We start from the raw sequence: 12,961 nt of genomic DNA on the forward strand, positions 1-12,961 counted from the left end.
CTCCAAGACTCCATTGGGATTTCAGATGTGCCATTATATTCACACTTTAAATGAAAAATTGGTGTCATTAAGAATGAATGGATGGCTTTTAATACCTAGCCATCCTGTCTAGGAACTTGATCTAGCTCTTCATTTATTCATGTCTCTGTTTGGGTTGCTCGGTTGAGAGTTGCAGCTACCACATGGCCTTGCTACGCCTCCATCCCCAGCCTCGAGCAGGCCCAGAACACCCACATGCTCCATATTAAGGCAGTTCCTAGACAAATGATAATTTTGATTGGTTTGGGTGGGGATTTTTTTTCATCATTTTAATAAAAGCAATAGTGTATACATGCATGGATAATATGTAAACAATTTTTGCATGTAATACTTATTACATATGCATAAATGTGTGCATTTGTTTTATTACTAGTCATGTATTGAGTGCTCATGGGTTTTCTAGGTAGGAAATGCTATCATCAAAAGTATTGTGTTCTTTTATTTCTGTAACTCTAATAGCAATAGTATTATTTTTATTTTACCACTTCTTACTCTGGATGTACCACTCAGATTAATGTTAATAATTACACATGTAATATGTGTGTATACATGTATACATACACATCTGTTGATTATAATGTTGATATAATATTGATGATATAATATTGATGATATAGTATTTCATTAATAAATAAGGTATTGGCTGTTATAAGTTAGAAGGGTTTTGGTCTTCCTTTTCTCCATGTTAGAGAACAAACTGTCTTTTCCTAGTTTAATCTAAGATTTATTTGTTGTTGTTATTATTATTATTTGTTTTTTTTTAGAGACAAGGTCTCCCTGTAGCCCAGCTGGCCTGGAACTCCCTGTGTAGACCAGGCTGGCCTTGATCACACAGAGATCTACCTATTTCTGCTTCCTGTATGCTGGGACTAAAAGTATGCACCACCAGGCCCAGACTTATTTTTATTATTTTTAATTATGTGTAGGTGTGTGGGGAGCGAGGAGGGCTATGTGCATGTGCTTGGAGAAGCTCAAGGAGGCCAGAGCTGAAGTTACAGGTGACTGTGAGCCACCTGATGTGGGTGCTGGGAATCAAACTCGGGTCCTCTGCAAGAGCACTACACTCTCCTAATGGCTGAGCCATCTCTCCAGCCCCCTTTCCTAGTTTTTTAAAGCACTTTTCTAAAGAGTCTGGAATCTTATGGACAGAATGGTTTCATTGTAGGTGTTCATCCTGAAGAGACCACATTTTAGGTTTGTGGCACTGCTGCGCATCTGGGCCTCTGTGTAGTAAACAGTCTCTTGAAGATCATGTAGGTTGCTTACATGGGTGGGTTGTAGTGGAATTTCGTTCCCCTTTACTCACTCATCAGAGTTATATTTTGAAAGATGGTTACTTTGCCGGGGGGGGGGTGCTTTGTGCTGTGCAGAGCCCAGCTCCCTCTTGACATGAGCATGCTCTTCTTCCCAGTGACGCCAATGCCCCCTTTGCCCAGTGGAGCACAGAACGTGTATGTGCATGGCTGGAGGACTTTGGACTGGCTCAGTACGTGATCTTTGCCAGGCAGTGGATAACATCTGGCCACACGCTACTCACAGCTACCCCTCAAGACATGGAAAAGGTAAGGGCCGAGCATGGGGCAAATTCCCATTCCCCCCAGATCAGTACATGGAACTGTCCTCTTTGATTTCTGTTGCTGTGGTAAATACTGTGACCAAAAGCAACTTTGGGAGGAAGGAGTATATTTGGCTTACAGGTTATGGACATCATTAAGGGAAGCCACAGCAGGAGCTCAAGGCGGGAGCTTGAAGCAGAAACCAGGAAGGAGTGCTGCTCCCCGGCTTGCTTTCTCTGGCTTCCCCAGCTACCCTTCTTCCTTTTGTACTTAATACCAGTCTTCTGATTTACTTTTCAAGGCTGAAAATAACCATGAAAAGGCAAACAGTTCAAAAACAAGAAGGAAACAGTAATTAAAGCACATTACCCATCTGTAACAAGTTGAGTGTCCTTTAATATCGTGACCAGTTTCCATTTGAAGTCTTTGTCATCTGGATTTCCTTTGAAGGCTACAAAAATTGTGGAATCCTCCAAAATACTGTCACTTTTTGTGTCATCATCTTCTAGTCCAGAGTCAAAGTCCATCTCAGAGTCAGCCACTGTTGATGAACATAAGGAAGTATAGGTGCCTTCTAGGTCTGGAAGGTCATCTAAAACCATGGTGATTATTACTCCAGAAGTATATGGAGAGTAGACAGTAAGAAAACCAAAATGCTTTTCTTAAGAAATTTTTGTCATTTATCCAGGTCATCGTCTACGACCAAGCAAGGTGGCATTTTTAGGGTTTTTATTTCAAAGCAGCAGCCAAATCAGAATTCTGAGCGCAGCCCTGGCCCTCCCGGGCAGGCCTTGCAGCATCCACGCGGGTTGTGCATGCCCATTGCCCTCACCGAGCCCATCCACCTGTCCTCAAGGGCACCCATCCAGCTGGCCATCAGCACTGGCCACCCCTCAGCTACCCTTCTTATGCAGCCCAGGCTCACCTGCCCAGGGGTAGCACTACCTTCAGTGGTCTGGGACCTTCCACATCAATTAATAGTCAAGAAAATGCACCACAGACATGCCCACAGGATGGAGAAAAAATTTCAATTGAAGTTTCCTCTTCCTCACATGTGTCAAGTCGACAAACAGGATTAGCAGGGGACCAGGGCAGGTTGCAGCCTCCAACTCTGCCATACACAAGAGAGGGTGGACAGGAAAGGCTGAGATTCCCTCTGTTGCTGTAGGTCCAATCCTGCGGCCCTGTGCAAAGATCCACTACCACTCTCTCAGAGCGTCTCCATCGTGGCATGATATCCTCTGAGGGCCAAGCCATCTGCCAAAACTTCACATCTGGGCTTCATCTTTTAATTTCAGGAGCTGGGAATTAAACACCCCCTCCACAGGAAGAAGCTGGTTTTAGCAGTGAAAGCTATCAACACCAAGCAGGAGGAGAAGTCTGCGCTGCTTGACCATATTTGGGTGACACGTAAGAACAGGCATTTATTTATTAAGGATTTTCCTGCAGTTCCTGGGAATTCCCACTGAATGTATGCCTCAGGGACAGTAGCTCACTTGTGGAAGGCATGTGGATTACTAACCCTTTGGGGGAGTAAAACTGGAGCTTCAGAATGGTCATTCGTGGCCTCTTTCCTGGCACTCACGCTCATCTGCTCTCATGAATCCTAATACATCTGTTTTTGTCGTTTTCTAGGGTGGCTTGATGATATCGGCTTACCCCAGTACAAAGACCAGTTTCACGAATCCAGAGTTGATGGACGCATGCTGCAGTACCTAACTGTGGTGAGGATTTTCCCTTAAGTACCTCTGGTTGTTCCAGTGAGCACTCAGCCCAGATGTGCCCCTGCTAGTTGTTTTAAACGATTCCACCTCCTCCCTCGTATTCTTAAGGCCTTGAAATAGCACCAGCCATTACATACGATATCTCGAGTACCAAAGTACTAACCACAGTGATGAGAAGCTGTTGATGTATGTGCACAGCTTTCTGAGATGTGGGAGATGTGTATATGTTTGGTCCAGAAAGAACTTCTGGGGTCTTTTCCACCTTGGAAACTGGTTCATCAATGAGCTTTTCACTTCCAGAATGATCTACTGTTCTTAAAAGTCACCAGCCAACTGCATCATCTCAGCATCAAATGTGCCATCCATGTGCTGCATGTCAACAAGTTCAACCCCCACTGCCTGCACCGGAGGCCAGCCGATGAGGTGAGGGGACAGTCGAAGCTGTGCAGGTGGCCCTGAGTCAGGACGCTGGAAATACCCTGTGTTAGAAAATGAGGATGGCTCCATTTTAGACCATGGTGCTTGAGATTCTGGTACCGATGACAACCCTGTTGCCCATACTTCGTGGTAGTCACCAACACTCTAATCACCTACCCTGAATTAGGGAGACAAATGCTGTGGGCTACAGGGCAGTGGCAACCAGACTTTCAAAGTCATTGTAATGACTGAAGGATGTGACATCGTGCAAAAAAGAGGGGAAGGGAAAGGCAATCTGGAAATATGATGTCAGAGTAGGCAGAGGATAGAGGAGCCAGGAGAGGGAGGGACAAGGATTCCAGAAGGAGCTGGACATTTCAGAGCAGGGGCCTCTACTGGCTTTAGGCCCAGGTAGATCCACTGGCAGGTCTTGCTTGAGAAGAACTGGTGTCGGCAAACACAGCAGCCCACATCTGGGTAAGATGCCTGGTAGTATTCTATAAACCTCAGAGTTCTCGGTGGGCCCCAAACTGAAGGACAGTCCGTCACAGCCCACCCCCTCCTCTGGGTTTTTTATTATTATTATTATTATTGTTGTTGTTATTATTATTATTCAGCTCTGGTTCTAGAGGGATTGGAAGCTCCTACTTTTGCCTTCCATCCCCTATTTTCTTGCTATTCAAAAATTATGTATCTCCCATGTGAGATACACAATTTTGTGAGAGTGCTGAGCTTTCTGAAGACCACGTGAAAGCATACAGGGGTCTGTATCTGCATGTGTGCTTGCTTAAAACATTCACCCATGCCAGGAAGCTCTTTATACAACACTTGGCTTATGATTGGATCTTTAAAATTCTGTTGGATCACTGAATCAAAACCTACAGCTCTTTGGTTATTTGTCACAAAGCTAGTTAGAAAATTTGAGCATAATAGGATTCTGGATTCTTACATCTCAGTATATAAGACGTTGCATGATTCAGTAAGATCTCTATTTCTTAGGACTGGGCAGGCTCTCAGACAGCGGTCTGGCTGACCTGGGTTGCTAGTTGTCAGGGCCTGCTCTTCTGATGAAACATTTTGGAAAAGCATCTTCACAGGATCTGACCTTATAGAGGACCTTAACAGGACTGATGAAGCCTAACTTGTCTCCCCTCCTCCCTATCATAGAGTAACCTTTCTCCTTCAGAAGTTGTGCAGTGGTCCAACCACAGGGTGATGGAGTGGCTGCGATCTGTGGACCTGGCAGAGTACGCACCCAACCTCCGAGGGAGTGGTGTCCATGGAGGCCTCATTGTGAGTTGCTCTCTGGGCTAGCCCACGTGCCTTGATGCAAACTGGAGTATTCCCAAACCAGGTTTCAGTCCACCCCTGCAGGGAAGACACAGGCAGGAGCTTGAGACAGCGGGACACAGCAAAGCCACGGTCAAGAGCTTGAGAGGATGAGTACATGCATCCCTCTCCTCTCCTCAGCTCCCTTTTTTCTTCTTCTTTAACTCCTATACTGTTCAGGGACCAGCCCATGAAATGGTGCCCCCCACATTCAGGGTGGGTCTTCCCGCCTCAACCCAAATAAGAAAAGAATCCCTCACAGGCATGGCCACAGGACAACCCAATCTAGGCGGTCTCTCATTGAGATGCTCATTCTGTGAGTCAGCTTGACCATTAAAACAAGTGCTCCCACTTCCTAAGGGACAGACATACATTCTAGAGGAAAAAAGCTAGATATTTCATCTGAACCATTTTATAGAATTTGAAATATCAAGATATTTTGATAATTTGTGGTTGAGAATTACTGATCCTTATAGAAAGAAGCATGGCTTCTCCAAAGACTTCCTTGGTTTCAGGCCCAGAGGATTCTGGGTAGTGGGGCTGCATGAGATCAACCCTGCACAGGGCAGCTCCACCCCTTTCTAGAGGAACACAGGGGCTGGGGAACTGAGGGGAGGCCACTGGATGTAATTTCTGCTTGCCCACGATACGATCTTTATCACTGCTTACACTGTCAAGTGTCAAAGCCAGAAGGGAAATGTGGAGGTGGTGGCTGAGATGCCATCAGAGGAGACTGGGAAAACAGCCTCAACAAAGAGGCCCCAGTTCTCTGCCAGCCTGTGAAGATGAGGTGGTTAGGCATTAAATGTGCTGGTCTGCCCAAAGCCAGGCCTTGGGCTGGGGAGAGAGATGAGCGGGACACACAAGATTGGATGACTTTTAGCCCATGTTCTGGAGACACCCAGGGGATCCATTTCTCACTGTCATCCATGGCGGCATCTGTGGTCATCCTCCTTAGGCTTCTCTGTGGTCTCTTCTTAGATCCTGGAGCCACGCTTCACTGGGGACACCCTGGCTATGCTTCTCAATATCCCACCACAGAAGACACTCCTCAGGCGCCACCTGACCACCAAATTTAATGCCCTGATTGGTCCTGAGGCTGAACAGGAAAAGCGAGATAAAATGACCTCGCCAGCTTACACACCACTGACTACCACAGCCAAAGTCCGGGTAAGCTGACAGAGCCTTTGTGTGTGGGCCCTGGGGTCTGCCTCTGACCCTCATGTTGAACAGCTGCTGGTTGAATGTCTGGAGACAAACCAGTAAGTCCAGCTTGGACGAGAAGCCTGCTCCACTTTTGTTGTAGGAGTTTGGCCTGCAGTTGGTTCTTCTTGATTAGATCCATTCTCTGCCTGACTTGAGTCTCAGGAACACAGCACAAGTTTCTGTACATTGAAACCATGTGCAGGAAGTGTCTGGAAACTCATCGTCTACTCCATTGCTGCAAGCAGATGAGCTCTGGGTCTGGGTTCTCTTTAGTCAGGCTCATCTGTGTGCCACAGTGCCCTGCGGGCTGGGCCAGAGCCGTCGTGGTAGTACTAGCAGTGCTCCCATAGCATCTGGTTCTGCTATTGTGTTCTATGATGTGGTCAGCATGCAGCTGACCCGAGGCCCTGGAGTCATCCAGGTACCTGCTCCACTCCCTGGTTTCTCTGAAACAAAATCCAGCCTGAGTCACACCATCCTCAGACCATATCCTTCCCAAACTGCATGCCCATAGACAACCTCCAGAGGCTGGACTGGTGTCATCCCAACGAGCGTGTTAGTACCTCAGGTCCAGCTGTACCTCCTGCTCTGACTTCCTTCCCTGAGGAAGTAGGACAGCTAGTGTGTCTGGGGGAGTCTAGCAGAAGCAGTGAGTACCGCTCAGATAGGGAGGAAGGCCAACCCAGGGCTATCTAGTAGCTCAGGATGCTGCTTGCCCATGTGCAGTAGCTGTGGTAAGGCTAGTCCCCTGTGCTCAGCCTCGAGTACAGACATGGCATCCCACAGGCTTCCTCAGTCCTTCTTGTAAAAAGGAACATGACTGGAGGGACACTGGGGTCTGTGTTTCAGGCAGTCTGGGAGGAGCAGCTCTGGGTTTGAGGTCTGCTCATCTGTTGGCCTTTCTTCAGCATAGAAACTGCATGAGCTCTGTTTGCTTCCTACAAGCAGTCTGCACCATTTCTAGCCTCCTAGGGCAGCTCTTAGACGTACTGTCAGTTACATCTGCACACTGGCCTGGTAAGCTCATCATCTCGTGTTTACTGTTTTAGCCTAGGAAACTTGGATTTTCACATTTTGGAAACATGAGAAAAAAGAAGTTTGATGAATCGACAGATTACATTTGCCCAATGGGGCCCAACGATGCTGTGGGTGACGGTCAGAGAGTCTACAGTGGCTATCGGGGTCTCAGTCCTCTTGATTCCCCCGAATTGGACGGGCTGGACCAGGTGGGACAGATAAGCTGACAGACACCCTGTCACCTGCCCTCACTGTGCACGGAGAGCTCACCGTAACACCGTGTGTGTCACCATTTAACTGCACCTCACCCCACTACCCTCGTGCATGACTTGCAGAGAATGTTCCCAGCAATTATGCATCTCTGGGCTGCTCTCTTTACACCCTGAAAGTGGACAGAATGTGCAGTTCCACATCTACAAAGGGGCCAGGCTTTGGGGACTGTTGTCAGAAGTGGACTTGGGGAAGACACCTAAAGATACTTGTACACGTTTGGTAGTTTTTAATATCCGTCTTCATCTGGAAACACGTGCATGTAGACACAGGTCCAGAATTCCTGGACAGTCCCGGGAGGCTCAACTCTTAGAAACCTCCACTGTGCTCCGGTTAGGGGAAAGTTCAAGTGCCTTAGGCCCGTGGGTCACAGAGTCTTGTCTGAGAATAAAAGGACAGTGGGGATTTAGGCCGTGGTGACGGTGTAATTTGGTTGTGCCTTACTACAGGGGCGGTCACTTCTTTCTGATAATAAAAACTATTTATATAGAAAGTAAACAGTACGAAATGTCTTTAACTTTGTTGGGGGAAGAAAGCCAGGCATGGCTGGAAATAGGGTGCTCCTGACTGCAGGATTTAAGGACCTGTAGCTCAGGATTCAGCAAGGGGGATAGAGTATCCATAGGCCTTCAGAGGAGGCCTGTGACCTCCTTGCCTCTGGCCCTGTCTCCCTGTGTGAAGCAGCGAACCAGCTTGGGTGTCAAGCACAAGCTGACTGGAGGTCACGTCTGTCACACAGACCCTAGGTTGGTTTCCATTTCAGCAGCTCCTGGTGAAGGGTGGGGAGACCAACCAGCAGCCTTTCTGGCAAGAGAGCTCTTTCACATGTCTTTCCCGCTTCTTGTAACTCTTGGAGGATGGTCTGTCTCCTGGAAGAGCTCAAACAGAGCTGGCCTCTTGATTTAGAGGCTGACTGGCTAATAATGGGCACTCCAGATGGGCTCTCTCTGGCTGGAGACTGGGAAGAGACGTGTGCCGTGCCAGTCTGAGCTCCTGCTCTGGAGATTCCAGCTCACGACTGGCAGGTGTTTGGCTCTTTCTGGGTCCCTTGGGCATCATCTATGGAACAGTGGCAATGTCACAGCCATTGGGGCAGGACCAAAGGCCCCATTGTGGCACTATGTTTCTGCCCCAGATGCAGGTGATGCTTAAGAGCTACTGCTTTATGCCAGCAGCGACTCAGACATGGCCTAGTCCCCGAGGGCCCTACATCCCCTGAAGTCCAGCTGGTGAGAGATTTGGGCATGAGCTTGCCTGATGGCAATGCTGGTATTTGGTTCTGGTACCTAGGGCCAATGAATGGTAGTGCTCCTTGAGCTAATGCCTGGCCATTGCTGTTGTAGAGCAGGTCAGACTGGGTTTCGTACCTTTTTCCTTTTTATGTCCTGATGACAGACTGCATGCACCTATTTTCAAACCTTGCATGGAATTGTTTTGCTACTAAATTTCTGTGTGGCCTCATGCAAGTGCCATTCCCTTGATGGACCTGAGTTTTCCCACCTACCTGGGGTTGCACTTGATGCCTTTTAAATCTACAGAGGATGCTTTCAAGCTTGCACTGTCTACAAGGAAGAAGGGGAGACCAGCAGCACCTGAGAAAGAAGGCGGGGAGGGAGGCTCCCGTGGCATGAAGAGGCAGCAGCCTCCTGAAGATGTCCTCCAATACTCAACGTTGGTGGCTGGGGTCCTGTTGGGACCTAGAAATTGTCATTCTGTCCATCAGTTTGGAGGCCTTCATCCCTGGTGTTCTCTGCTCCTGGAAATAGCTGGGCCACTGAACGGGCAGAAGGCTGCTTCTGAGAGGCTCTGCCTGTACCCTGCTTCTTGGTCCTGAGTGCTGATGCTGAGTGTGACCTCAGGAGAGCATGTGCATGCAGTGCAGGACACTGGCCACCTTTCTCAGAAACAGAACCTTCATGTGCCCCACCATCTGCCCCTGCTTGGGGCCTGGACTCCTTGTTCATCCCTCCAGGGAAGCGAGGCCTGAGCAGGACAGGCTTTGCATGCTGCCTCTGCAAACCACAAGTTTCATCCATGTTTGTTGACCAGGCTGATGCCCGTTTTACAGATGGCACCTTCAGAAGGCACTGTGATGCAGATAGGCCTCCTTTCCCAAGACATCCACCGCCTCACGGTAGGACTTGGACCCTCTCTCCACTGGCCAGGGAAGCCCAGTGAGCTTGGTGGGGTGTTGTTTGAGGCCAAGGGAGAGGAAAGGATCATTCTGGGTGGGGAGTTAGTACTTAAGCAGACCCTGAGCAGAGAGCAGGCCAAGGACCTCCATTGGCCTGCTATTGAACCCTTAGCAACCGAGGGGCATCGGAATGCTCACAGACCTCATAGAGTCAGCAGGAACATGAAAGGTCTTAGATCCTCTTCCTGGTCATGAAGCTGGTGAATAAGCAAAGATGCTGTGGGTCACCTGTGTAGCCAGGCCAAAGCCCAGACCTCACCTCTGGCACAGTGGGAACTGTCTTGCTCTCTTTGCCCACAAGATTCATGCATTCCTACCCCTGCTCTGACATCATGGATATGCCTTACAGGCTAGCAGATCCTGCCATACCCAAGACAAACCAGTTTATGGGATCTCAAGGGAAGGCTTTGGAGGGAGCTAGACATGATTCAAATACCTGTTCTGCCTGTTGCTAGCTCTAGGACTTTGGGTGTGCCATTCTCTCTGAGCCTGGCTGTGGTTATCTGTAAAGCAGTCCCCTTGCAAGTCACACAGGCAGACTAGAGCTGGCAGGAAATGGACAACTACAGAGCTCAGACCTGTGTTTGAGGCCCCACATCTTCCAGGGCCTGTCAGTTCCTGGCCATCCCATTCTTGAGCCTGGGATCCCTAGAGTCTGTCATCACTAATGTCTCTGTGAATATACTTTAATTATCTACTGAGGCACAGTTAGAAGACTGTCTAAAGACAATAAGGGTCTCCCTGTATCTTAAGTAGGATCACTTTAATGCAATCAATGTTTTCTCTTGGCTCATGAACCAAAATGTCTACATAATCATGCCCTTTGATCTCGAAAAGACCTTTGATAGCCTTGAAGGAGGAAGTTTACCTCTAAGATGAATGGTTCATCTTTTTCTTTACTCTGCTTTTGTAGTGGTGGGGACCAAACCTAGAATCTTGTGCATGCCAGGCAAGCTCGTTTACACCACCAACCTTCATGCTCAGTTTTTTATCTTAACGGTACTGTCTGTTCTTATTCAATGCTCATGGTTTCTGGGACAGCATGAACTTGCAGGTTAGTGGTGTCAGACATAGGCCACACCCAGCATCCCTTTGCTCAGGGAACTGCCACAGGGCAGCACTGGCCCATGGTCTGTTAAACTGCCCTCTTTGGCTGTGTCCTTTCAGACTTTGCTGAGCCAGGACCAACTGCTGAATGACTCAACTGGTTGCCCCTGACTGATGACTGGAAAGGACATTCTTCGTGGCCGAGAGCCCAGAGAGGCATCCTGAGTGTTTGCCTCAATGGAGAGCTGGCACATAGCCATCTGCAGAGCCCACATGGGGTTGGCAGGCCATCTCGGATGTGGGTCATGACAGAAGCAAAGCAGAGGGAGGGACAGGTATCCAGGAGGTGTCTCTGTGTCCCCAACCATGCTCTTTACAACAGCTTCTCTACATTTTGTACTTTTATTTATAGACTGCAGACCACTGGGGAGAGTGAAATGATGTGTAAAGGCACAGATGTCCAATGGCTCCTGTTGCTCATGCTGACAACAGGGAGGGTCTTACAGCAAAGGGGATGAGCTGTTAGTTCATAAAAACTGCTGCCAAAGAAAACAGTTGTGAAATTGTTCTGGATGCTCTGTAGTGACTGGGTTGGGTGGAATAATGTTGGGAGGTCTCTGGGGCCACTCACAGAAGGAAGCATGTATATTCATTCCCAGGAATCAGGTCCTCGAGTCTGGTCCCTGAGCACTGTCCATACCCCTGACCCCAGCAGCTTCCATCCACGTGCATCTGCAATGGGTGTCTATCTGCTGGATCTCCCAGTATCTTAGAAGTCCCCAAGACACCCAAAGTGACACAGGGCACAAACACTCCCTTGCCAGCTTCAAGTACAATGATCAAACAGCACCCCCCCACCTTTACAGTGGAAGGTCTTCAAACTAAACATTTTCCAAAGGCATCTTCTCAGAGAAGCCTCTCTAATGTCTCCAAAAGAGGCAGCGCCAAGCCCCGAGTCACTGTCCTTTCCCAGCCCATGACTGCTCTGGTTCCACTCTGATCACTGCCCCTGGTTTTCTCCTGGGCCCCTTACTTCAGTTGGACCTTGCAGACATTCTCCATTCCTGTCACCCTGTCTCCATTCTGCTTTGAGCCCCTCAGCTGCAGCATCCTCACAGACGGGCACCCATTCTGTCATTGCATCATCTTTTGTGAGCCTACTGCTTAGTCTTTGCTCCATCCGCAGACTGTGGCTCAAGCCCTGCCCTCCTTGTGGCGTCCATTTGTTTCTCCAGCCTCCTTGCAGCCAGAACTGCCCGCTGAAGCCCGGTGCAGATGCTGCTCTTTAGGCTTCAGGAAGCCTTTATTCTGGTTCAATTCAAGTTAATGCCACCCTGTGGTGCTGTCTGCCTCTGACTCTGACCATCTCAGGGCCCCTGGAGGCTATGTGCCGTCCTACCTTGCCCCATACTGCTCTCTGCACAAACCCACTGAACCATGGTAGCCTGTATGGTCTGAGTGAGTGCCAGTCCCTGTCTTCCATTGCTTTTTGATCAGGCCCCCACTGATGGGCAATCCTTGGTCTCTTCCCTGCAGATGTCAGCAGCACCCAAATATTTACAGGTTTTGCCAAATGTCTCCTGGAGAATCAAATCCCCCAACCCCCACTAAGAACCATTAGGCTAGAAGATGAGGGCAAGTGGGAAGCCCAGGGAAGGAAAAATCTGATGAGGCTGGAACAACCCAGCTGAGAAAGGCTTTGCGGCTGGGCCTGGTAGGTAGCACATGCCTGTAATCCCAGCTACTCAGGAGGCTGAGGCAGGAGGATTGGGAGTTAGCCGACAGCCTGGGCTACAGAGTAAGTTCAAGGCCATGCTGGGCAATGTAGCCAAAGTACCAAGAGTATCTTTCCCTAAGTAGGGGGTTCCCTGAGGATAGGCTGAGCACAAGTAGGTAAATCAAGCTTTGTGTGCCCCTCAAAGAGTCCTCTGTGAGGCTGTCCCTGTGTGTGGCCACCTGTGGATGCGATATGATTGTGTTGTGGAGCTTCCTAGAGTCACAGTCCTCTCTCTGCTGCCTCTCTTGCCTCTTTCCCTCATACATGTATATTGAGTAACAAACCCAGCACAGAGTTCCAATACTGCTGCAGTTATGCCAATTGTTATGAAAAGGAAAATGACTCAGATTTAAACAGTCCCAGGAGAAGCCATCTCTGCTGCCCA

At 48.7% G+C, this 12,961-nt stretch overlaps 1 protein-coding gene across 13 annotated transcripts in view; it reads left to right on the top strand.

Moving 5' to 3' along the window:
* Ppfibp2 (PPFIA binding protein 2) overlaps positions 1–11,498 on the top strand; it is a 180,353-nt gene extending 168,855 nt beyond the window's left edge. For 11 of the 13 annotated variants that reach the window (XM_029555283.1, XM_029555276.1, XM_029555277.1 and 8 more), the window contains 7 exons: positions 1,451–1,601; positions 2,894–3,005; positions 3,231–3,319; positions 3,620–3,742; positions 4,904–5,029; positions 6,047–6,235; positions 7,321–8,056. In XM_029555283.1, coding sequence (XP_029411143.1) covers positions 1,451–1,601; positions 2,894–3,005; positions 3,231–3,319; positions 3,620–3,742; positions 4,904–5,029; positions 6,047–6,235; positions 7,321–7,515 — 985 coding nt within the window. In that variant the 3' untranslated portion in view covers positions 7,516–8,056. Of the gene's footprint in view, positions 1–1,450; positions 1,602–2,893; positions 3,006–3,230; positions 3,320–3,619; positions 3,743–4,903; positions 5,030–6,046; positions 6,236–7,320; positions 8,057–9,626; positions 9,693–10,919 lie in introns of those variants that run through there. The other 2 variants (XM_008851668.3, XR_003846866.1) reach the window with 2 other exon arrangements.
* Positions 11,499–12,961: the final 1,463 nt, after the last annotated feature.

This window comes from Nannospalax galili, unplaced genomic scaffold (assembly GCF_000622305.1).
Source record: "Nannospalax galili isolate Female #2095 unplaced genomic scaffold, S.galili_v1.0 scaffold426, whole genome shotgun sequence".
NCBI classification, from domain to species: domain Eukaryota; kingdom Metazoa; phylum Chordata; class Mammalia; order Rodentia; family Spalacidae; genus Nannospalax; species Nannospalax galili.